This window comes from Monodon monoceros, unplaced genomic scaffold (assembly GCF_005190385.1).
Source record: "Monodon monoceros isolate NGI ecotype Baffin Bay Population unplaced genomic scaffold, NGI_Narwhal_1 Super_Scaffold_12, whole genome shotgun sequence".
Classification (NCBI taxonomy): Eukaryota; Metazoa; Chordata; class Mammalia; order Artiodactyla; family Monodontidae; genus Monodon; species Monodon monoceros.
The window spans coordinates 91,371,767-91,398,420 of record NW_021703768.1 but is presented as its reverse complement, the minus strand read 5'-3'; the positions used below and the strand labels follow the sequence as shown (position 1 = coordinate 91,398,420).

General features: G+C 37.1%; 1 protein-coding gene and 1 non-coding gene across 2 annotated transcripts in view; both read right to left on the bottom strand.

The window, feature by feature from the left end:
- The window catches only part of CAMK4 (calcium/calmodulin dependent protein kinase IV), a 216,294-nt gene that overhangs the window by 83,015 nt on the left and 106,625 nt on the right, over positions 1–26,654 (bottom strand). The window contains exon 2 of the mRNA XM_029216436.1: positions 20,853–20,931. Within this exon, the coding sequence (XP_029072269.1) occupies positions 20,853–20,931 (79 nt within the window). The remainder of the gene's footprint in view (positions 1–20,852; positions 20,932–26,654) is intronic.
- Positions 24,505–24,635, bottom strand: LOC114893512. Its single transcript, XR_003792930.1, has one exon. It is a non-coding gene; the product is annotated as a small nucleolar RNA SNORA18 (small nucleolar RNA).

Below are 26,654 nucleotides of genomic sequence, written 5' to 3'. Positions count from 1 at the left end.
CCATTTTGAGATTATTTTTGTGTATGGTGTTAGGGAGTGTTACAGGTAGCTGCCCAGTTTTCCCAGCACCATTTATTGAAGAGGCTGTCTTTTCTCCATTGTATATTCTTGCCTCCTTTGTCAAAAATAAGGTGACCATATGTGCGTGGGTTTATCTCTGAGCTTTCTATCCAGTTCCATTGATCTATATTTTTGTTTTTGTGCCAGTACCATACTGTCTTGATTACTGTAGCTTTGTAGTATAGTCTGAAGTCAGGGAGCCTGATTCCTCCAGCTCCGTTTTTCTTTCTCAAGATTGCTTTGGCTATTGGGGGTCTTTTGAGTTTCCATACAAATTAGTGAATACTGATTATTTTTTATCACAATCTTCTCTTCCACAGGACAATAAGGAGTTACTCACTAATACAAAATAAATATATTTTTCATTACTGCATGATGCTTAAAAAAATTTTAAGGACATGGGTGTCTCTAAATTAAGATTTGTTAATATTCAAACCTATTTTTTTCACTACACATTTAGCGTTTATGTAATATAAGGTTTTCCCCCTTGTTTTTTTTTCAAATATTTATTTATTTATTTATTTTTGGCTGCGTTGGGTCTTCGTTGCTGTGTGCGGGCTTTCTCTAGTTGCGGCGAGCAGGGGCTACTCTTTGTTGCGGAGCGCGGGCTTCTCATTGCGGTGGATTCTCTTGTTGCGGAGCATGGGCTCTAAGCGCCTGGGCTTCAGTAGTTGTGGTTCGTGGGCTCTAGAGCCCAGGCTCAGTAGTTGTGGCGCACGGGCTTAGTTGCTCCGCGGCATGTGGTATCTTCCCGGACCAGGGATCGAACCCGTGTCCCCTGCATTGGCAAGCGGATTCTTAACCACTGAGCCACCAGGGAAGTCCCCACCTTGTTTTTGTATGTTTTTGATCCATATAAAATAAGTGTCAGAGAGATCCTTTAATTTTTTCATATGACAGTAAACAAAAACTTTTTAATACAAATATGGATTTTAAGCAAATTTATTTTTTATCATGTTATGTCACACATTAAATATTGGGATGCCTTCAAAAATTATTTCTTTGAAAGTTATCTAAACTCTGGAAATATTCATAACATACTAGATTATTTGGACTAGCAATCTTCTAATGTAGTTATTTATTTTTAATTCAGAATTAATTTTTCTTTAAAGGTAATTTTGAAAAGGGTAATTATTTTCCCACTACACTCCAGATCAGTGGTTCTCAAAGTGTGATCAGAGGACGTTCCGGGTCCCTAAGACTCACTCAGGGTATGTACGAGGTTCTCCCTTTTCCAACTGCACATCTGGGTAAGGCTAGAGTTTTTCCCATACTTGAAACAAAACAACATATTGAATGCAGAAGCAGATGAGAATCCAACTTTCTTCTATTAAGCCAGATAATAAAGAGATTTACAAAACAATGCCACTCTTCTAAGTACTTTTTTATTTTGGAAAATAGTTACTTTTCATTAAAAATGTTATTTATGTTAAAACATACTGGGTTTATTACTGTTATAGTTTTACTTAATTAATAAATACTTAAAAATTCTTTAATCTCTATTACAGCGGTCCCCAACCTTTTTGGCACCAGGGACTGGATTCGTGGAAGAAAATTCTTCCACGGATGTGGGAGTGGGGAAGTGGCAGATGGTTCAGGTGGTAATGCGAGCGATGGGGAGCGGCACGTGAAACTTGTCTCGCTCACCCGCCGCTCACCTCCTGCTGTGCGGCCCCATTCCTAACAGGCCGCAGACAGGTACTGGTCTGCGGCCGTGAGGCTGGGGACCCCTGCTCTATTATATAGAGATTCTTTCATCTCTAATATATTAAATGTGTATAGCTATTCGGGATTCTCAGTAAGTTGGAGAGCAAAAAGGGCTCCTGAAGCCCGAAAGTTTGGGAACCACTACTCCAGAAAACTTAACATTATACATTTGAAAACAGAAAATAGAAAGAAAAGAACAAAACTGTGGGGGCTTTCCTGGTGGCGCAGTGGTTGAGAATCTGCCTGTTAATGCAGGGGACACGGGTTCGAGCCCTGGTCTGGGAGGATACCACATGCCGCGGAGCAACTAGGCCCGTGAGCCACAACTACTGAGCCTGCGTGTCTGGAGCCTGTGCTCCACAACAAGAGAGGCCGCGACAGTGAGAGGCCCGTGCACCGCGATGAAGAGTGGCCCCCGCTCACCACAGCTAGAGAAAGCCCTCACACAGAAACGAAGACCCAACACAGCCAAAAATAAATAAATTAATTAATAAACTCCTACCCTCAACATCTTCTTTAAAAAAAAAAAAAAAAAACAAAACTGTAGTAATAATTTAAATGAAAGAAAAATGTGAATGCAGTCTCCTTCCTGCTCTGAATGCTGGAGCCCAGGTTGAATGCAGGTCATGACTTAAGTGGAGCCTGAGAAGAATCGAAGAAGAAGGAAGTTAGAGAAAAATGGGGTATTAAAAACCATCAATCCACAGAGAGTAAACTGAGTGACAAAATCTGGACTAGAAGCCAAAGTAATGACAACCAAGGAAACCAGCAGGGGGTAAAGTTGAGAGGGAGAAGTGGACAAAAAAGCAGGCAGATAAATGACTGAGAAGCCAAGGACAAGACAAGGCTGAGGTCAGAAAATCCTTCCCAGAGAGATTAGCTGAGTATCATTTGTCATCTTTTTGAAACAAAGTCTAGAGGTTCCTAGGCAGCCGGACTTTGGGGGTGGTTCCTCCAAAGGTGTCATGTCTTGGAGGTCACACCGGTGTGCGTCTTGACAGCCATTTCATCTGATATCTTCTCAATATTTCTCTAGTTCCAGGAGCTATTGTTTCCTTCCTACTTCTGACTTCCCCTTCCAATTACCTGGGTAGGTCAGGATAGGGTCTGAGCACTGGCACTGCCATTCAGAATAAGTGTTGTTTTCCTAGAAAATAACTGTTAAGCAAGCCACAAGAGTCAATGGGCAGCTACCTGAACAGTCATTATTGCCACTTGAAATTAGCTTCAAGAGCTACTATAATTAGCATCTTCAGAAGCACGAACAGATGGCTTTAACAAGTCAACATTACAACAATATTGAAATCCATAAAATACACCTTCACTATGTACAAAATAACTTGAAGAATGGTAGTTTTTAATTACTAACAATTTTCAATTATAAAAATACACATTACTAACATTCTAACTTAGGTTTCCCAGAAAACTAACGTAAGGCAAGGATTAACATTCAGGTATTTTATTTGGAATGTGCAAACCCAATGCAGTGAGAATGAGGAAAAAGGGAAATGCAGCAAGGTAAGAGGTGACACAGTGCAGTAAGCCCACTGGCTACATTGAGCTGTAAAGACACAGCAGGTCACATGGGTAGTTGTATCCAACTGGCACACAGTACTTCCCCAGAGGAGCTATACAAGGTCACCATGCCTTGAAGAAGTTCATGGGAAGGCAGAAAGAGAGGGAATTTACCTGCCCAGGAACCTCCTCCTGTTTCCCACTGGTGAATTTTGGCCCTGTGGTGTTAACTTTTTCATACCTCTGGGTTGCATATGTAGTCTTTTTGGCAGTCACTTGTAATGCCATATCCCTCCTCATCAGATATCATATTTCATTCAAATCTAGAAGTGGCGGAAGAGCCAGAAACTTAAGGTGTGTGTCTGGGTTGGCTTAGTTCCATGAATTGGCCAGCAGGCAATCCAGCCCTCCCTGGTCTGGAAGACAGGCAGGTGGAAGGAATCTAAGAAGGCCCATAAGAGTTTTGTCCAATCACGGTTCACTCTTGAGTTTTTATCTGTCACAGGAAAACCAGATCGACAGCAGTGGGACCACAGTTCTGCTTTTCTAATTTGCTGTATTTTACTGCCCATCAGAAAGAGCTTTGTCTCCCACTTACATTCTTTGTGCCATTGTTCTAGTTGCCAATATGAAATGGATAATCATAAAATGGCTTGGACATGTGGGCTTTTTCTGTAAAACCTTATTTTAGCTCCCCTATTTGAAATGCCCTAAATATTCAAAGAAATACATCCTTTCATCCTCATAAAATCATTTAAGAAAAAAACTAAATAATTTAATAAGAGTGATTATACAGATTTGTACAGTTTTAAACCTCCACGGAAATCAAGATTCCTTAATATTGAAAGAAATCCCAACTTTGCTGTCTGCCTCCATGAGGGGAGAAAGAGAAATGGATAAGAGGTATAATTTTAGAGTAACATCAGAGAAAAAAGCTCACCATTGGAATAAAGTTGATGAAATGTGGGCCCTTCATTGAGATACACAGCAAATATACTCCTGTGCTGGGACTGGAAAGGTTGAGGGAAGAAAAGCAGGAAGAATTGAAAAATATGTGAGAAGAAAGTAATGAGGAATTAAGGGGGAAGAAAAAGGAAAACCAGTTTCTGCATGTGAGAATGATGGATAGAGACAGAGGTGGTGAATGAACTGGAGAAAAGGAGAGGGACTACAGCACCAGATTTCTGGTGGTCTTGATCCTCTTGGCTATCTCAGATGTGGTCTAGATCTGTCTGGACTCTGAAACTTCAAATACTCTTGGCAAGTTGGGGTGACCTAAACGAGTAGAGACTACTGCTGTACTTCTTCCAGGATTCAGACAAGTAAAGCAGCATTTCCACATAAAATGCTCAGCTTCATCTCATTTTCTTTGCAGGGGGACTCCCTGGTGGTCTAGTGGTTAAGACTCCATGCTTCCACTGCAGGGGGCAAGGGTTCGATCCCTGGTTGGGTAAGCTCTGCATGCCTTGAGGTACGGTGAAAAAAAAAAAAAAAGAATTCATTTTCTTTGCAGAGATTGAGACCATAAGTCTTATTTTGTCTCTCTGCTATTTCTCTGGCTTCTTAGGCTCATTTTTGGTTTTAACAATGACCAGAGAACATGATGTGAAGTACAGAACTGTGCTCAAATCCTTTGTGGAAAGAGGCAAAATGTAAATTATTAATGGGTAAATAAGCAGACAATACCTTTAAATTTTCACAATTCTTTTCTGCATAGCTTCTGCTTAATTTAGCATCCTGTTTTCTGACATAACAACAAGTACATGCTGGCACTAACATGCGTGGTGAAAAGACTTGACAACTGGAGCTTTGTTAAATTCAAGAATGACAGTTTTAGCCTACAAGGATTTGAAAGCTAGGAACTGCTATTTGAAAATGCAAAAATCAAATGTGGGACACTGAGAAAAATACTGAGGTTTTCCTATCTGAGTCTAATATCTCCAACAACTACACAATTTTAGCCAAGTCTGATTATTCCTTTATCTTCTTGACCTAACAGAAACCTGGGCATCTCATGACTACCTTACTTTCTTTAGGGTCTTCCCAAGTGGTGACTTGTTTTCATGCCAGTAGGAAAGGTACCATAGGGCCTGGAAGGAGGACAGGGTGTCCTTTTTGCTAGTCATTGCTATGTCCAAACCATTTCTCCTCCCTTATGCCTCCAACAAAGAGGCCAGTTTAGCCAGAGGAAAGTGACAGAGGAGGAAAACAGTAGATGATGACAGAGTCTCCTAATGACCAGAAGCCAGGTTGAACATGGTAAGGACTTGATATTTTTGTATCAGAGAGGTCAGACACATTTGGAAGATTTTGAGAGAGGAATGACATGACTTCAGTTAATTTTTAAAGGGATACTCTCACGCTTGGGAATTCCCTGGAGGTCCAATGGTTAGGACTCTGCGCTCTTACTGCTGAGGGCCCGGATTCAATCCCTGGTTGGGGAACTAAGATCCCACAGGCCAAGCAGTGAAACCGAAAAAAAAAACCCAAAAATCAAAAAACGGATACTCTGACTCTTGTAGGGATGAGGATGGGAGGATAATTGGAAGAGTTAAATCAGAGAGACTCAATAAGAAGTTATGGCAGTTATCCAGGTAAGAGTTGATGGTGACTTAGACACAGGTGCTAGTGATGAAGGAGGTGAGTGAGAAGTAGATGAACATTTTTTTAAGAACCAACAGTATTTGAAGATGGACTGGTTATGGGGTATAAGAGAAAGAGAAATGCAAAGGTTGACTGCTTGTTTTTCCACCTGAGAAATGGGTAGAATAATATTGCCATTTACTGAGACGGTGAATAAATAGGTTTAGAAAGATGCTAATAATATCGTGTCCCTGTCCATTGTACTGAACTCACCTACCATTCATCCCCTTTTACTACAGCTCACTGATCATCGAATTGATCTTTCCAGAAGCCAAGACCATTTCCACTTCTGAGCCTTTCCACTTTGTACTTGATAGTTCTTTGTCTTGAATGTTCTTCTCCCAGGTATTTCCGTGTGACTTTGGACTCAATGGAGAGGAGAACGGTAGGGGCAGCTACACAGAGGAGGTGACTGTTCAGAGGTGGAGGCAGTGATGAGCAATAGACGTGGTGGGGTGGGACCAACAGAAAAAGTAAACTGTAGAGAAACCAGTATTCTGTTTTACATTTAACAAGACTAGTATAATGCCAATATGGTTCTGACCAGTATGAGAAGACTAATAAGCATTTCACTCAGGTAAGCTTGGCTTTGAAAATTGTGAAACAGTATTCTTTGGTAGTTCCGTAATAGCCACTTCCTACTCTCTGCAGACTCTAAAACATCTGGGAGGCAAAAAGGGGAAAAGTAGAGCTTTCCAATGGAGGAGGATCCCAAGGATTGGAATCGAATTTAAGAAGACAAAAATGGCTCTCAGAAGCTCAACCCAGAAAGAAAAACACTTGTCCTTCAGAACCTGAAACCTCTGTAAATCAGGTAGGTTCAGAAGACAGCAGCTCTTCCAAAGGAGGTAACCTCTCCTCCTTCATTCTTAGAGTCTAAAGTATAAGACTTCCTGCTCACAGATGCTAGAAATTCTTTCACGGGGAACAGTCTTTTACTTGACAGTGAATGAAGGAGGCTTAAAATATTCCTAGGATAGATAACAAGCTGAACAAAGTTTATACAAAAGATCTGGCTGATGCCAGACTTTCTCTAGAAACAGGTTTGGCTTAACAGAGGGAGAGAGAAAAGGGAAGAGAACATGATATATAAAGTAGAAAGGACATTATATTTTATACACCTCTCTCTCCTATTTCTTTCATCTCTGTATCTCTCCCTATATATATATATCTATCTACCCCCATATATTCTTAATATATGCATTAAGAATATATGGGGGTAACCTTCATTTAATACCTCTTATCTTTAAAAAGATCTCACCCTTCAGTCCCTCACCCCTCTTCCTGCTTCCAAAGCGTAGCTCTGCTCCCCTTAGCAGAAAACCTCTCCAGAGCTGCCTCTGCATTTTCTCCACTTCCTCCTCCCTTTCCCCATATATTTGTCAGTGAAATTCAATCTGGCATCACCCCAAGAACTCCTCCAAAACTGCTTTTATAGAAGAAATCAGTGGTCTCCTTGGAGGAGACTAACTACTTTTCTGATCTTATCTTACTCTGTCAGCAGCATTCGATATATTTGATCACTCCCTTCTTCACGTGAAATTAATTATACCATGTCACCATTTTGGTCTGACTTATTTTAAAGGCTGCAGAAGTATTTTAATACTTCCTAACTAGTCTCCCTGCTTTGATTCTTAGTCTTTGCAATCATTCCCTCTGCACACAGCAGACAAAGTGATATCTTTAAAATGTAAATCAGATCCTGTCACTCTCCAACTTAAATGTTGGCATCCCATTGTTCTAAGAGTAAATGCAAACTCTTTACCAAGGCCTTAAAACTCAGGATGGGGTGGCCTCACCCTTTTGAGCTAATGTCATTTTTCTCTCTATATACAGGCCACTCAACTCCCAGACCAAGCTCCAAGGCCTTCATACTTGCCACGCCCTCTTCCACTAGACCTTCTCACTTCACTCAGAAAACAAATGAGAGGCCTTCCCAGGTCACTGCATCAAAGGTAGCTAAACACACATACACATATACGCATACCATAATCATCACTCTAATCCCTTTATAAAATTTACACAAATCTATGTTACCATTTAGTTACAAATTCATTATTTGTTTCTTCCACCAGAACATAAGCTCTATGACAGCAAGGGCTTGTCCATTTTTTACACATTAGTACCGCCAGTGTTATTTACCAACACCTGGTATATAAATTTATTGAATAAATAAATGAGGGATGGTACTAGTGTTTGAATACAAAAGGTTGGGGGCTCAAAGGAAAAAAATCCCTGGTTTAACAGCTCTGGTTAGATGAGATTAGATGTGGTTAGTCACTTCTCCTGCCATTCAAATCCGTATGACATTTTTGTCATGTTATCAACACCAATGGAGTGGAGAATGCCTGTCTCACAGGCAGAGCTAAGTACCCAGATCTTCTAGAGCCTACACAGATAATAGCTTGTGATTTCTAAATTGTGAGCCACAAAGGGTCGCTATACCACTTATTCAAGATTGCACTCTCCCATGGGTAAATGGGGAATGCTCCAAGAAATATAATTAACAAAAGCTCTGGTGAAGTTACTGACTTTCTAAATCCACTGCAGCAGGTACTGATATTCCTCACAGGATATAGAGCTTTCACAGCTGCTTCTTCAACCAGCACACTTGGCCTTTAGTGTGATACATGCTGTGTATCAAACATAACCACAGAATAGATTAAATGAGAGTGAAATGATGAAAATTAGACAACAGAAGAGTGAGAACTGGAGCATACTATGCACTCCCAAAGAAGGAGAAGTGAGATCCTTGGTAAGCAGAGAATTCTAGGGATGCAGCTATGAATTTTCTGCTTTGTCTTTGTGCCAGTCAAGGGACAGTTCAAAAGAAAAGCTTTTCTGGGTTCCTATTCACATATTCCCCAATGAGGTGACTTCAATACCTGCATGGTCAAATCCATGCAAAAAAGAAATTGATATCAGGTGCTTACAAAAAATGAATATAATGTTAGCCTCCCAAATTTTCTTTTATGTTCATGTTGCCAGGGCTGGAAGAAAATAAACACATATATAAATTTTTATAAAGGTATCAGCCACTTTTAAAAAAATATATAAAATATAAAAAATAAAAGTGAGTACCATTGTAACATTATCATTATCATTTTGGTTTATTTCCTTTCAGTTTTTAAAACTGTGCATATTTCCTTATATATTTCAAATATGGAAATACAATTTTGTTTCTTACAGTGTTCACTGAAAATACCATAAAGTTTTATGAATACCCAATGTTCATAAGCAGAATGTAAAAAAGAGCTTCCTAATGTCCCTGTGTCATTAATGGCTATCCTATGGTTAGACACTTACAACTGCCTACGTTTTGTTACTAATATAAATCATTCTGTAATGAACATCCTTGGTTGTACTTTTTTAAAAAATGCAATTTGAATTCTGGCCCTACCATTTAGAGCCCTTCATAAAGTCTCTTATCCTATGTGAGGATTATTTCAATTTCTTCATGGACAAGATGGGGATAATAATTGCTACCCTACCGTGTTATTGTTGTAAGGATTAAATGAGAATATATACGAAATCTCCTGGCTCATGGTAGGTGTTCAGTGCCTTTCCTGAAAGAATTTGTAAAAGTAAGGTAAATATTTCCTAGTCTTCTATTTCCAATTTTCTGTCTTCACATAAAAATTAATCCAACTAAAACAAAGTATAGAAATACAAGTATTTATGAGGGTATTCCAGCCCTAGAAAGGAAAAATGCCTAATAAACGTGAAAATATAGCTTTATCTTTTTTTCCCTAAAAGTGTGGAGGACAACTTCATTAAAATCTTAAACTATGTCCAATATAATCTTCTTGCTGAATGGTAATCAAAGAAGGGGATTGGTGCCTATTTGCATTCAAATTTAAACACCTTCCTTCACCTTTTTTTCAAGACTGGGATGAGAGCTGTACTACTGTGGTTAAGCTCCACGGAAGTTTTAAGGCCATTTCTTATGTTTATTAATTACTGTTGACCATCAGGGTCACACCTGGGTTACTACAGACCTGAGTATCAGCCAGGTCCTATAGACATTCAAGTTCTAATAGAACTGAAACAAATTCATCATTTCTTTTTTGTTCTTTTTAGTTGTTTTCACATGGTCAAGGCAGTACTTTTCAAAATACTCTAAAAATTACCAAGAAGGCATGAAAACAGCAATATTTAGTTCTCATTTTATATTGCTTTCAGTTGGACAGCAATGACTCGGTTGCAGAATTCCCAAGCCATTTGAAGTGAGGGGCATATATTTTCAAGGCCCTGAGATCTCCCTTTGATCCTAAAACTAAGTGATCATCTATGAGATACTAAACTGAGAATTTACATATTCAAGAAGCTTATGACTTTGTAACCTATCAAATAACAAAACCAAAAAGTACTCCTGGAAATATTAGCATTTAAGTCTCATCAGTTACATCTTGGGGTTGAATCCCTTACTGAGGATAGCTTTGAATAGGGGAACACCTAGACACTCTTAGAAGCTTTAGCTCCTTGATGTTCTAAGACAATTAAGACTTTCAGATACCCTGGTTAATATTGTTCAAAAATGCTAAAAACTTCCTTAAAGAAAGGAAAAGAACAGGCTGTAGACACAAAAGGCTTTTAAATGACCCTAAAAGTGATATAATAATGCTCTGGGGCTGGAATAGGAAAGAGATACAAGAAATCTTAATGATTTAAGTTTTCAGGGTGGAGAGCAGAAAGGAGGCACCCTGTGCTCTGGGAAAACTGGCAGAACAGGTCTTCAGATATTTTCAGGGTTTGATTTTACGAGCCCAATTCTCATATCTCCTCATATCTAGAAAAGCACTAAAATCCTTCATGGTGACCACTGCTCCTCATGACTAGCAGAAACCTTCTGCAAAAAATATGTGCTTGATTGTATATACTCCCCCTTTACCAAAATCCCATATACACTGACCTTCCCCCCTACCTCTTTGGAGCAGTTTCTCAGAACTATCTGAAATGCTGTCTCCCGGGCTATAGTCCTCATTTTGCCCCAAATAAAACTTGACTCACAACTCTCACATTGTGCATTTTTTTTAAGTCGACAGCAGTAGCTGTTTCTCGTTGTAGAAGTCTGGATTTGCCTTCCTTGGTGAGGAAGCATCTTAACATCTTAACCCAGAGCTTCATTTTTTCTGAAGGGTTCAGATGTTTCCAGAAATCAATAACTAAAGCATGTCAGCTCATTCCTTCTCAAAAGTCTTTTTCTTTACAGTTATATGCATCTCCTCAATGCACTCCCAACAGCCTGTCCTTAAATCTCTTCTGGATTAAACGGCTCAGAGCATAAAAGTTCCACGTATGACTAATTGGGTAGATATGCATACATTCCATGCTAATGCCCTACCATTGCTTCCTCTCTTGATAGTTTCCAGGACTGTCAGGGCTCAGAGAGGGCAGTGGAAAGGGGCCTATGATCCATGCAGTGGGCTGGTCTGGTCCTGTCTCTGAATGTCTGATCATTATTCAACCCCATGATGTGTTCCCCAGCTGTCTATAGCTGCTAATGCCCTTGCCTAACCCCGTCTCTAATGTAGTAAGCATCTGGCGATGGCTGTGGTGCATGGCTGCTTTATCCTCACTGTAGAGACCATGCTCCCATGTGTTACGTAGCTGCGCTTGAACCCAGAAGCCAATGTGGTAAGAACAGAGTGAGGGAGAAACAGCTCTGAGAGAGAGCTGAAGTTATACTGAATATTTACTCTAAAGAAATTCTTTTAAACTAAAAGAGACTCTTAAACTGTAAAAAACTAAGATATCTTTGACAGAAAAATTTAAGTACTTTTCCCCCCAGATATCCAGTTGGTACCAGATCCAGGAAGAATTTTAATCATCATAGAACGCAAAGAATACTTAAATTTCTTTCTTTTTTTTTTTTGCAGATATAAATATGGTAGGTAAATCGTGACACTCATCCACATTCCCCTTCATAAAATACGTCAAAATTTAAAAGATGATGATAGTAATATTGGATCCACTTTGATTTTGAAACTGATCATGACACCCAAATATGTCCTGATGCTATGATGGAAAAACAGTTCTAAACCATTCTGATCTCAAAATTTCAAACAAAAATCTTCCCAGTGACAGTGTGGTATTCTGTGGGGAAAAAAGCATCGTAGATATAACTATCCATTTGATACATTTTTCAGACTTCTGGGGTAGAGATAAGTATGAGTAGCTTTGAATGTACTGAATGTACCCTGCGATACTGACACTTAGAGCAGAGAGCAAACTGGAACTCCATATACACAGCCACATGTGGGACCATCACTGCATCCTACCTACGCATAAGACAAAAGGCAAAGAGAGCCACACCCGGCAATGTTTTGTACATTACACACTCCTTCGTTATTCTTCTTTCATTTGTTAGTGGATATTGTATACTGAGATGCATTAAACTAAAGTTTTAATAACATTTGGAAGAGAAATATGTTGCTTGTTTTCTCTGCACACAGGAAACTCTTGCTCACTCACAGTGTGACTTGAACTGCACTCAGCTTCTCTGTGTCTGTGTGTCAACAAAGGCTTTTTCATCCTTTATCAGATTAGCAAGGAGCAACATCTAGTTTCAGTCCCATATCTGGGCCATGCTTATTCCTTACTTTTGTTTTTTTTGGTCTTTTTCTCTTTCAGGACCTAGCTGGTATCAATAGAAAGGGCTCAGATTTGGGACTCAAAAGTCCTGCGTTCAAATTCTCCATGCTATTGTGTCCTTTGGGGAAACATCCCTTCTCTAAAACTCCCTTAAGTAAAACAGTCCCATGAGGCATTGTTGCATTAACATATGAAAGGGGCTACTACATATTATTGAATAATTAAGTGTGGGTCCCATTCTTATTAGCACTATGCTTCTTTACTGTTAAAATTGCTGGAGTGGCATATGGTGATTTGAAAATGCTTACTTTAAAAAAAAAGCTGTTGTTAAGCTAATTCAATACTGAAAATTATTTGGATCTCTTCTAATCAATATCCTTTGCACACAGTCATTCATTTTCTCTCTTTCAGCAAATTAATGGTTTTGGAGTTTCAGGACTTAATCTTCTCTTAGCCTTCTTTCTCTCTGCTCTTCTTACATTGTCTGGATGAACACAGCTTTGATCATCATTCAACTTTGTACCATAAAGAAATATAAAAATAAAAATTTGTTAAAATGTTTTTCCCTGTTAACACTAAGATTATAGCTTTTCCCCTTCTCACTAAGACAGGAATCCTAAGTTTGCTTTGAGGCTGATCTGTGTTCCTTCTCAGCTTTCCTGGTTGTGGTCCATCAGGCACCACTCCCCAACTCTGATCTCCTTGGGCTCCTCTCAACTTTCCTGCTGCCCAGCACCTCTCCTTTGGTTACAAGGCCTTTCCCACTCAGTTCTCTGAGAAGTTTCTAGTCTCTTTCTTCTACTAGGGTATGGTAACATAAGCTCTTCCTAAGATTTCCTCTGGTTTGGGCTAGTCACCTCCTTTTTGCCTCCATAGGCTTCATATAAAGGGTGAAGATCACTTTAGATCCAACCACTCACTACTTGTAAAAGTACCAGAAGGTTGGGACTTCCCTGGTGGTGCAGTAGTTAAGAATCGCCTGCCAATGCAGGGGACACAAGTTCAAGCCCTGGTCCGGGGATATCCCACATGCCGTGGAGCAACTAAGCCTGTGCACCACAACTACTGAGCCTGTGCTCTAGAGCCTGTGAGCCACAGAGCCTGCACACCACAACTACTGAGGCCCGTGCACCTAGAGCCCATGCTCCGCAACAAGAGAAGCCACCGCAATGAGAAGCCTGTGTACCACAATGAAGAGTAGCCCCCGCTCACGGCAACTAGAGAAAGCCCGTGCGCAGCAACGAAGACCCAACGCAGCCAAAAATAAATAAAATTAAAAAAAGAAAGTACTAGAGGGTTAAATGTGATAACTTGAGTAGATGGTGTAACTGCAAAGTATGTTTCTTTCTGGGTAATAGCACACAGGCCAGTGCCTATATTCTCAATCTCTCTCTCCCTACTTCCCTTGTATCAGCTTGTCTCTGAATTATGTTTACTTTTTAAAAGGCAACAAAATGCCTGTGAAAGATCAATAAAATGAGAGGATAGATAAGTGAGCTGAATTGTGACAGATTCTAGCAGCGTTTCTATCAAGCAAGAAAACAAATCAAACTGCAACGACTAGTTCTCTGCAAGAACGTTCAGACTTCCAAGTGGATCTTTAAACGGTAAAGCATACAAATCAGGCCAAGATTTTAACATTCCACCCTGCTACCTCTCTTCTCTTGTAGACATATACTTGTCACAAACTGAATAGAAATATCCCTATTCCTATTCCAGGAAACCTGGCTTAATAGTCCCTATGAAAATCAATAGGTTCCAACTGACAGAATGCTTGAAGAAGTTTCACTTCACCTGACACAGCTTGTTATCGGCAAGCTACTTTCCTTAATGTGTTCTGAGACCTCAATTGGGCCCAAAAAGTCTATTTGAGCTAGTGATTTATTATTCTCCTCTCCATCACTGACCAAGGGAGACCCTGACTCCACTTCTAGAGCATACCCATTAGTTGTTAAAAGTAGTTATAGCAGTGTTTAATAGATGCATATCTTTAACTCAGATTGACCTAGCCAGCTCTCTTACGTATATCACAGAAATTGAAAAATGAATGAATGGCCTGTGATCAGTTTTCCATGTTCCCAAAGGTTAGACAGAAAGAGACAAGAGCAGGTAATCCTCAGTTTGCCAAGTGGTATACATGTTATTATTTCTATTTCAGAACTGAAAAACCTGAAAACTCCTCTAATGGAGACATCCTGGAGATTCAACTACCAAGAATTTGAGGGAGGCCTGTGTACATTCTGTAATTTAATCTAGAGCAACTTTTCAAAGTCTCCAGCAGCATCATAGTTACATACTCAAAGAGCTAATTCATAAGAACATAAGGAAAAATGAATACAAATTAAAAACTAACTCACAGAATGATTAGCAAGTCACAACGTGCGGCTCTTCAACTAACTGAGAGGAGGATAAAAGGCCTCTTTTATCCTTTAGCACTTAATGGAAATTTTATAAAAGTTAGGAACATTTACTAGGTGAATGCTAATTAAATTATTTAAGAAAAGCCTTTCCAGAAATCTACAGATCACTTTACATTACAATAACTAAAATATGACAAAATTTAGACCTAAAACAGCTTCTAAACTATGGATCAAGTCACAGTGCTCCAATGTCAAGAATCAGAATAGAGCAGTAGGGTTGAAAGTGTTCCAAATCTAGGAATCACGGGCATCCAAGATTTGTCTAAGTATGAGGTCATATGACCAGAAATCTTTAGTGTCACATTAAATTTTATTGATAATAGTAAAACATATACCCATTTTTAGCAGATATTTTAAAAGCAATCCCCAAATGATATAATTAGTTTATTCATACAGCAGTATACAATATGTCTGGTGCTGCTTACTGCTTAGTTTTCAATCAAGCTAATGAAAATATGAGAATTACACAGAATGAGCTGATACTATTATAATATAAAATATCTGTGTGAACCCATTACAATTAATAATAAGAACAATGTTCACCATTTATTACATGCTCCCTAGGTGCTGAGAAATATTTTACATAAGTTATCTCATTTTAATTGTTACTAAAATGCCACGGGCTAGATGTTCTTAAACTCATTTCACAGATGAAGAAACTAAGATTGAGAGATTTACATAACTGTTGTAGGGTCACACAGGTAGTAAGTGGCAGAAGTGATCCTGAACTCAAGTTGTCTGGCTCCACAGCCCATGATCTTACCCCACAACCACATAGCCATTCTTAAGGAGAGTCAGAAGACCTATACATTCTGAACTTATACACTGAGATTGGCTCTCAGACTCATAAATTCTGAATTTACACACAGATTTAATTCTTAGACTCAATACTGGGTATTTCATGCAAGGATTTTATAACAATCTGAATGCAATCTATTTCAAGAGTTGAGCCACATGGCTAGAAATGTCATCATGATTTTAGAATTCAAATATTTGTCTTCAAAATTCCAGGGACACTATAAATGATTGATGATCATAATTTTCTTAAATCTCAATCTGTTCTTGAAAATGAGCCATATTGATGGGCCTGAGTGTGATTATTTAGACACACCCTAAGGGATGTACTCCTTAGGAAAAGAGATAATGCCTGTGACTCATTCCTGAAGTAGTGACTCCATCATCACCAAAATTCTTCAAAAGTTGTGATTCCATTTAACTCAGCAAAAGTCAGTGCAGACTGAAGGTTCCATCTGCATAATCTGTTCAAATTTTGACATTTTCTTGAATCTATTATTTTCCTTCTGTGCAGTTTTAAGTTCAGCATATTAAAAAGTCACGTAACTAAATAACATCAATAAAAAGGTCCCATCTTGTAAATCACTTATTGTCCCACTACCCGTGTCTGTCAGAATCTTTTAACGCCCCAAAGTTGTTCATCTGAGGATGCAGCTTAGAAAATCTTTCTACTCTACTTCAATTTCTTCTAAATATTGCATAAAACGGAGATGATGAAAGGCTCATGAGTGAAGGAAAAAAGGAAGCCTTGTTTCCTTCACCCTGGATCCGTTTTACAAAGTTCACAGTAAAAGTTTCACTGATATCTGCAAGCCAATTACATACAAGGTAATGAGGTATTTATGGGCAACAAAAATGGCACTGCCTGTGAATCTGTAACTGTTTTAAAATAAAAAGTTACAAAATGGGTCACCTTTCCCAGGAGGAGAGTAGGTATGGCACTCCTAGTGACTTGATGAGTTCTTCAGTCCAAGGATCTCTAATACTATGTGGAAAAAAATTAAAAAAAATAAACAACCAAAAGAGCCCTTCAATTCATTTTCCTCTCTTGTTTACCCTCACTGCCCTCAAAGCTTTATCCTCATTAATGACTTGATGAGACAAATGGATACTGTTTCTGGAAAAGTCCAGGATTTTCAGTATAGTAAAAAGTTGGTTCAATTATCATTTTCTGTTTTCTGGCACTTCAATACATCTATAATAGAGAGTCACTGGTGTTTATCAGGACATTTAGAAACTGTAAGATCTTGTAATGCTTTCTGAATGTCCAGAGAAAAGTTATGTTGAACAGGATCTCAATGTTGAAGTTTGGTTTAACTCAAAGTTTCTCATATACTGAAATTCTGAAATATAGCACGGATACTAGTATACTGTCCTAAATTTAATAACTATTGATTTTTGCCATATTTTTTTTCTCTCTCTCTCCCTATATGTGCACACACATACACACACTCACACTTTTCTTTCATTGTGAACTATCTGAACGTAAGTTGCAGACATTAATGATGTTGGTAGATATGTATTTTAATGTATTCTAATTCTAGAAATTGTAGTTGTCTATAGATAAAGAACATGGTATTATATCCACATATAAAATATATGGTAATTTAAAATATTTTAATTATAATTACATGTTAAGTTCCCACAAGGATATTTTATTAGCCAAAATACCCAACTGTCTGAACATAACAAGCTACTTTATGTTTATTATCAGTATTAATTCTGTCCTGTACTTGACAACCAATGGAATGTGGATTTCTCCATAAGAGTAGATGCTTTAGTCTATCTTCCTATGGATAAATTAGAGTCTTTGTCTATCACTCAGACATATGGGTGCTTAATGGATTGTTAATGACAATCAGGGTGTTTTATAGGGGGAATAAGTCCCTTACTGCCTATGTAAACTAAATCCTTCCTAAAATATTAAGCTATGAGAAAGGAACATAATATTGCCACAAAATAAATTTTGGGTAAACTGTCCTGAAACAGCTTTTAAACAGATCCTGGGGAAGAGGATTAGTGTTATCAAATAATTAACTTGTGGAAGAGATAGGGAAATTTTCTTGGACTTAAAAACATTTATATATGAATCTAATCACCTATAAAATGGATAGGTTTTCTTATGTTTATTAGTTTCTTGAATGTGATAAAAGTTTTATTCAACTTCAGATAGATTATTGAGTGGAATATTTTGAAATTCACCTTAGAGGTCCTCTTTTATTGATAGGATTTTGGATGGAATTGTGTTCCCCCCTCCAAAATATGTTGAAGTACTAACCCCCTAGTCCTTAAAAATGTGACTTTATCTGGGAATTAGTTGTTGTAAATATAGGTAGTTAATTTAAGATGAGGTCATACTGGAGTAGGGTGGGCCCCTAATCCAATAGAACTGGTGTCCTTATATGAAGAGGGAAATGTGAACACAGACATGCAGAGAGGGAACATGATATGAAGACATGCAGGGAGAAGACTGCCATGTGACAATGAAGATAGAGATTAGAGTGATGCAATGACAAGTCAAGGAACATCAAGCATTGCTGATGGTCACCAAAAGCTAGGAGAGAGGCATGGAACAAATTCTCCATCAGTGCCCTCAGAAGGAATCAACCTTGCCGTCCCATCCCCTTGATTTCAGACTTCTAGACTTCAAAACTGTAAAAGAATAAATTTTAATTGTTCTAAGCCATCCAGTTTATGGTAGTTTATTAAATCAGCCCTATGAAATTCTTACAGATAGTTGATAGATGATAGACAGACAAACAGATGTAGACAGATAATCTTTCAAACCTCTTAAGTTTGGGTCTAATCATAAAATGAGGACCCAAGGAATTATCCAATGAAGTGGTATAGTAGCCCCAAAGTTGTTAGTTGAACCACATAAAATTGTCATTTTTTATAGGTCAAGCATAGTTTAAAAGATGAAGTTTTATGTGGCTCAATCTAATAAATAGATTACACAGATCATTCAAGTTTTCTGAAGCTCACTTTCCCTGTCAAGAGCAGATCTTTAACTGAATTTGCTAGAAGAATACTTTGTTTCCCCTACATCACTTTTCCTCCATAAATAGATTCTTAGTCTTAAAATAAGATTATAGGCTTCATTCATTTCATTTGGATAAGGAAGTTCTGTCTTCATGACCTATATAGAATTAAACACTGGAGGCAATTTCTCTTTGAGGTTTTGCCTGCTATTCCTCTTGTTTATACATCTCTGGGCATGGTTGATTCTAGGAGACAATGCTGGGAATTCCATCTATGTTAAAAACTGAGGTTTCTCCAGGGGATTTCTCTCATTCCATTTGGTACAACAGTAACTGTGTTTGACAACATCTGCCTTACTGCATCGCTCTGCAGCTCCATCTGACACTTGGTTCCCGTCCACATTTTCTTCGTGCCTGTCTTCTGAACAAGATGTTTCCACAACAGAGGTGGAGGAGAGAAGACAGGGAGGGCAAATCAGAGCTTTACTTTCTCAATGAATAAAAGTCATGAACCCACCAAGTGTCTTCACTTCTCTCTTATTCCAATTCATCCAAAGATTTTTGACATAAACAAATATTCTCTAAACCAGTCCCTTGTCCTTTGGGATTCTGAGCATTCACAAGTCATTTCTGAATACTCATTTTCCTAGATGTTTATATAGCTAGTGCCTTTCAAAGTTTCCTCAACTATGAAAATAAAATAACCACACACAAATTTTACTGACAATTTTTTAACCAGCAAGAAATGATACAACCAAGTCCAAAAACATCTCTTGTGTCACTACTGCTAAAGCATGCCAATATATTTTCATGAAAAGCAGATGTTCAACAGGAAATTCTATTTCATGAAATTTTAATAATCCTTAGTTCAAATACATTTTATGACTATAAGAAATTGATTTAAGAGAAAACTCCAAAGCTTATCAATCAAAAGCTGCCTCTACATTCTGGAATCATTGGCTACACCAAATAGGAAATCCAGAATAAAGACCTTATTAGGAGCAATTGCCATTTAAACTATTACCTTCTTCAGTTATACTGTTCTTGGTGCTTGAGTGGCCTTAAATTCTAACAGATTGTTTGAAAATGTCATTCTACTTGACTGAAAACATTGTGCCATTATTCTCTTCTTCATTATATGAGAGTCTAAAATTTCCCTGTGCCAGACAATACATAAACAGTTGGTGATATTAAACTGACTTTAGAAAAAAAAAATCCCTTGGCCTCCAAGAAGTATTATTTGACTTCAAAAGTTACAGTATGTCTCTCCTCAGCATATGTTACAACTGGGTTTTCAGAAATATATATATTTCACATATTTGTTCACATAAAATTTGAGAAAGGGAAGAATTTGCTATAAAAGAATATGTTGTCTTTTTGTGGTTTTATAAGGGGAAATTACCTAAGGACAGAAAGTATAAGTAGGGCATTACAATGACAAATATTCTCTGGGGCACAGGGAGTATAAAAATGCCAGTATTATATGCTGGCATTTGTATTTTGAACTCTCACCTTAGCATTTCTTACTTATTGGAGATGAGCCTAAGTAACTTTTGCCCCCTCAGCTCACCTACAAGCTTAGGGCAAAAAAAAAAAAAATCCGAAAACAAAATCCTTCCTTCTTGTTCAAATATGAACTTCTTCGATGAGCAGGTTCAGTCCCAGATACATTAGCATTTGCCTGGTTGTACTTTACTGAAGTAAACCCACCATTTGAAAATCAAGTTAGAAGCTGATGACTTCTTTAACAAACGCATCTATTTGTGTTTCATTTAGGTATTTTTAAATAGCAACCTTTTCTAGTATATTAAATTGTGATTGGAGATTATATAAATGTACATATATACCTGAAAACATGACAGTTAGACAAAGCAAAGTTTACCTGGAAACTCTAAATGTCTTTCCATTCCATACTTCTCCTCCCCACAACCGTATCTAATTTGAGATCCAGTTGCTTTCAAAGAATCACAATTTCCATCAAAAAACAACCCATTTGGCTGCACTCTCATAATCATGATTCAAATGAGTTAGCTGCACATAGCAGCTCTCTGGCCCTTTTGTCCTTCGAATCAGGGCTCCTGCCTTCTCCAGGTCACAGATCCCTTAGAGATGCTATTATATAATGAAATAAACTTACTGTTTTCTTTAACACTTTGAGAGCATAAGGCTTCTGGGTCCCCTTCTGTTTGCATCTGTATACAATGGATGTAGCACCCCTTGAGGGGGAAAAAGACAAAAAGAAAATGTTATGCTTTGGACAAGAAATTAAGCGGAAAGCTTGAAAATAAGTATGTCTTACATTTACCCTCATAACTGACAAGTGTTTATAAGTTCTATTATAGGACTGGCCCAACTGTTGAGAGGATTTTTTTCTCATAACTAAAGATAGTGTGCTCAGATTTTCCTGTCTGCTCTTTTTCTCCTAGCTCAACGCTATACAAGTAACCTGCCTAAGGCTGTTGCCTTCAGTCATCTCTGGAGAAGAGTAAGCCTTATGGCTTCAGGGAGAGGGTTTAATTTCAGCACTAGGCTGTAAGGGTCAGGAAAGTCTCCACTACTTGGCAAGGGTGCTGGGAGCCCTTGAGAATTTATACCACTTCATTTGGTTCCCTGGCATTCTCCCAGAGCCAATATTAGTCCAATAGAGATACCGTTTCCTTCATCTTGGTGAATACTGCTACCACTTACTCACACGTGCCTAACAAAAATGATTATGTGAAATGTCCAGGAGAAAATCCTATTAAAATGGTCAAAGATATACAGAGAAAAAGTAAATTTATCACTCTATAAAAAACTTGGAGAAGTAGAGAGAGTTTTTTACTTGTAATGCAGAATGGTAAGAAGAAACTCAATAACTATATGTATGTGATACATGTGCGAAGTTACTAAAAAGAGAACATTAAAAAGCAGGACATTGTGGTCCTGATGCTTCCTCTCCAGTCATGAGAGCAAGAGAACAAGACAGAGATAAAAAGAGATGGAGCAGGCTTAAGTACAACCTTAGAGAACTTCAGATAAGTCTTAAAATAAGATCAGTTGAAGTAAATCTGTCATACTTTAAAGATTAGGCCAAAGGACCTCTCATGATACATTCAGTCCAGTGGTTCTGAAATTCTAAGAAAGAACAAAAGAAATATACAAATCAAGCATATTCCAAGCCACCCACGCACATCAAATTTTTAATAGAGCCAGCAAGAGTCAGGAACTGGTGGTGTAAATGTTAATAGGTAAGAACAATTTCAACACATTTTTTTTAAACTGTGGTAAGATATAACATATACACAAAGAAATAAAGAGTTGCAATGGAATAAATGGAGGTAAATATAAAATTCTATTTTCTTTATTTTTAATTGCTCTAAATTATAACTATATAAAGCAGAAATATTAATTCACTGTTTATGGCATATGTAAAAGTAAAATGTATGACAAAAATAGCACAAAGAATGGGAGAATTTGAGATAATACTGTTAAGTCCTTATATTACATGTTAAGTAGTATGATATTATTTAAAAGTAGACTCTGATTAATTAAAGATGTATATTGTGTAACCTAGGGCAATGAATAAAATAATTTTTAAAAGAAAAAATCAATAATGAAGCTAAAATGGAATAATCAGAAATGAAATGCTGGGGAACAAAACAAAATAAGAGATTAAAAAATAAAACAACTAACAATATGGTGTATTTTAATCCAATCATATAAAAATTACATTAAATGTAAATTTTATAAGCATATCAATTCAAAATAAAGATCATCAGTCACATGCTACAACAGACTCCACTTAATCTTCAGTCTCAATCTGTAGCAATGACCTAAACAAATAATTCCATGTAGTTTTAAGAAAATTTTGTTTATGCTGAAAATCTACCACACTAGGGTACCCTCCAAATTTTTTGTCATACGTAAACTCGTTCAGCCAATGACTTGTTTCTAATAAATGACTCATTACTTCAGGTTCAAAAAAATAAAGATCATCAGATTAGATTGAAAAAATCAAGACCAAACTATACACCATATACAATTAACCAATTTTAAATATAAAGGGTAAATAGGTTAAAAATAAAATGATAGACAAGAGATACTATGAAAACACTAGACAAAAGAAAGCAGGAATAGCTATATTAATATCATGTCAACCAGACTTCAAAATAAGGATAAAGATGAACACGACTTAATTATTACGACGTCTATTCCACAAAATGACATAACAAATGTAAATGTGTATGCACCTAACAACAGTGCTTCAAAATACATGAAGCAAAAACTGATAAAACTGAACAGAGAAACAGACAAATCCACAAATACAGCTGGAGACATCAACACACCCTCTCAGCAGTTAATAGAGAAAGCAGAAAAATTATCACTGAGGATATGGAGGACATGAACAACATTATCAACTAAACTAAGTTAAATGACATTTAAAACACTACACAAAAACAGCAGAATACACTTTCTCTTTGAAGTTAAAAGATTCATATACTTGATTTCCTGACTTAGTATAATGCTACAGTAATCAAGAGAGTGGTATTGAAGGAAGAATAAACATGTAGACAAATGGAATGGAAAAAAGAATCCAGAAATAGTTGTACACATATATGGCTAATTGGTTTCTGACAAAGGTAAATAAATAGGCAATTTGGTGGAGAAAGGACAGTTTCACCAAGTATAAATAGTGCTGGAACAACTGGATACACATATGCAAAAAACAAAAGTAAAAACAAAAAGCCTTTATCCAAGCTCACACTCTATGAAAAAATTACTCAAAATGGATCGTAAGTATAAATGTAAAACCTATAATTCTAAAACTTAAAAAAAGAAGAAAGTTTTGTGACCTTTAGTTAGGCAATGATTTCTTACATACACAGCCCAAAGCACAATAATTCAAAGAACAAAAAATAAATTGGACTTCATTTAAATTAAAAATGTCTGCTTTATGAAAGACACAGACAAGGAGGAAGTTTTTATAATCACATATCTGATAAAGGACTTGTATCTAGAATTACAAACAAACTCAAAGCCCAATAATAAGAAAGTAATGCATTTTAAAGATGGGGCAAAGATTTGAATATATATTTCACCAAAGAAAATATATGGATGGCAAAAAGCACAAAGAAAGATGCCCAACATCATTAGTCATTAGGGAAATGCAAATTAAAACCACAATGAATCACTGTAGAAATCAAAGAGGAAATCAAAAAATACCTAGAAACAAATGACAATGAAAACACAACGACCCAAAACCTATGGGATGCAGCAAAAGCAGTTCTAAGAGGGAAGTTTATAGCAATACAATCCTACATCAAGAAGCAAGAAATATCTTTTTTTTTTGTAAAGAGTTTTTTTTTATTATGTGTAACACAAAGTTATTTAAGTCAATAAATTTTTAAGGAATTTCACACGTTCTGATTCTTTCCACTGCCAATCACCTTAGCTCCTCCAAACTCATAATCTTCAAGATAAAATAGCCCTTTCAAAAAGAAGTTATCATGTGAGTCAGCCCACAATTCTTTTAGTTAGGCTTCTTTGATCTCCAATGAAATATGGACACACTTCAAAATTCCCCACCTGTAATCTTTGGGATCCAATTTCCTCAAGTGATTTACTTTAGGACCATGTTTAGGGCCAGGAAATAGATCTGCCTGGTTCTGAATTTGACACCCTCTAAAAATGTATTAGGTTCAAATCATATTCACTCCTAAGCCATCACACCCTAGAACAGTACAGATCATTGGGATATGCCAATACCTAAGATAAAAAGTTTGTTAGGTTTTTCATAGTTTACTTGGCAGCTCTGTCTTGTAGTTCTTTCCCACAGATCTAACAGGTAGTTCTATGAGTAAACGAAACCACACAGTTAATCTATGAGGCGTTTCCAACGATGTAGGTTTACAGAAAAAGCCCCATCGGGATAGACCTCAACAAGAAATATCTTAAATAAACAACTTAACCTTACACCTAAAGCAATTAGAGAAAGAAGAACAAAAAAACCCCAAAGTTAGCAGAAGGAAAGAAATCATAAAGATCAGATCAGAAATAAATGAAAGAGAAATGAAGAAAACAATAGCGAAGATCAATAAAACTAAAAGCTGGTTCTTTGAGAAGATAAGCAAAATTGATAAATCATTAGCCAGACTCATCAATAAAAAAAGGGAGAAGACTCAAATCAATAGAATTAGAAATGAAAAAGGAGAAGTAACAACTGACACTGCAGAAATACAAAGGACCATTAAGAGATTACTACAAGCAACTATATGCCCATAAAATGGACAACCTGGAAGAAATGGACAAATTCTTAGAAAAGCACAACCTTCCGAGATGGAACCAGGAAGAAACATAAAATATAAACAGACCAATCAAAAGCACTGAAATTGAGAATGTGATTAAAAATCTTCCAACAAACAAAAGCCCAAGACCAGATGGCTTCACAGGCGAATTCTATCAAAGAGCTACACCTATCCTTCTCAAAAATCTTCCAAAATATAGAAGAGGGAGGAACACTTCCAAACTCATTCTACAATGCCACCATCACCCTGATACCAAAACCAGACTAAGATGTCACAAAGAAAGAAAACTACAGGCCAATATCACTGACGAACATAAATGCAAAAATCCTCAACAAAATACTAGCAAACAGAATCCAACAGCACATTAAAGGATCATACACCATGATCAAGTGGGGTTTATCCCAGGAATGCAAGGATTCTTCAATATATGCAAATCAATCAATGTGATACACCATATTAACAAACTGATGGATAAAAACCATATGATAATCTCAATAGATGCAGAAAAAGCTTTCGACAAAAGTCAACACCCACTTATAATAAAAACCCTCCAGAAAGTAGGCATTCAGGGAACTTATCTCAACATAATAAAGGTCATATATGACAAAGCAAAGCCAACATCATTCTCAATGGTGAAAAACTGAAACCATTTCCACTAAGTTCAGGAACAAGACAAGGTTGCTCACTCTCACCACTATTATTCAACATAGTTTGGGAAGTTTTAGCCACGGCAATCAGAGAAGAAAAAGAAATAAAAGGAATCCAAATCAGAAAAGACGAAGTAAAACTGTCACTGTTTGCAGATGACATGATACTCTACGTAAAGAATCCTAAAGATGATACCAGAAAACTACTCTAGCTAATCAATGAATCTGGCAAAGTAGCAGGATACAAAATTAATGTACAGAAATCTCTTGCATTCCTAAACACTAAGGATGAAAAATCTGAAAGTGAAATTAAGAAAACACTCCCATTTACCATTGCAACAAAAAGAATAAAATACCTAGGAATAAACCTACCTTAGGAGACAAAAGACCTGTATGCAGAAAACTATAAGACACTGATGAAAGAAATTAAAGATGACATAAATAGGTGGAGAGATATACCATGTTCTTGAATTGGAAGAATCAATAATGTGATAATGACTATACTACCCAAAGCAATCTACAGATTCAATACAATCCCTATCAAACTACCAATGGCATTTTTCACAGAACTAGAATAAAAAAGTTCACAATTTGTATGTAAACACAAAAGACCCCGAATAGCCAAAGCAATCTTGAGAAAGAAAAATGCAGCTAGAGGAATCAGGCTCCCTGACTTCAGATTATACTACAAAGCTACAGTAATGAAGATAGTATGGTACTGGCAGAAAAACAGAAAGATAGATCAATGGAACAGGATAGAAAGGCCAGAGATAAACCCACGCACATATGGTCACCTTATCTTTGATAAAGGAGGCAAGAATATACAATGGAGAAAAAACAGCCTCTTCAATAAGTGGTGCTGGGAAAACTGGACAGCTACATGTAAAAGAATGAAATTAGAACACTCCCTAACACCATACACAAAAATAAGCTCAAAATGGATTAAAGACCTAAATGTAAGGCCAGAAACTATAAAACTCGTAGAGGAAAACATAGGAAGAACGCTTT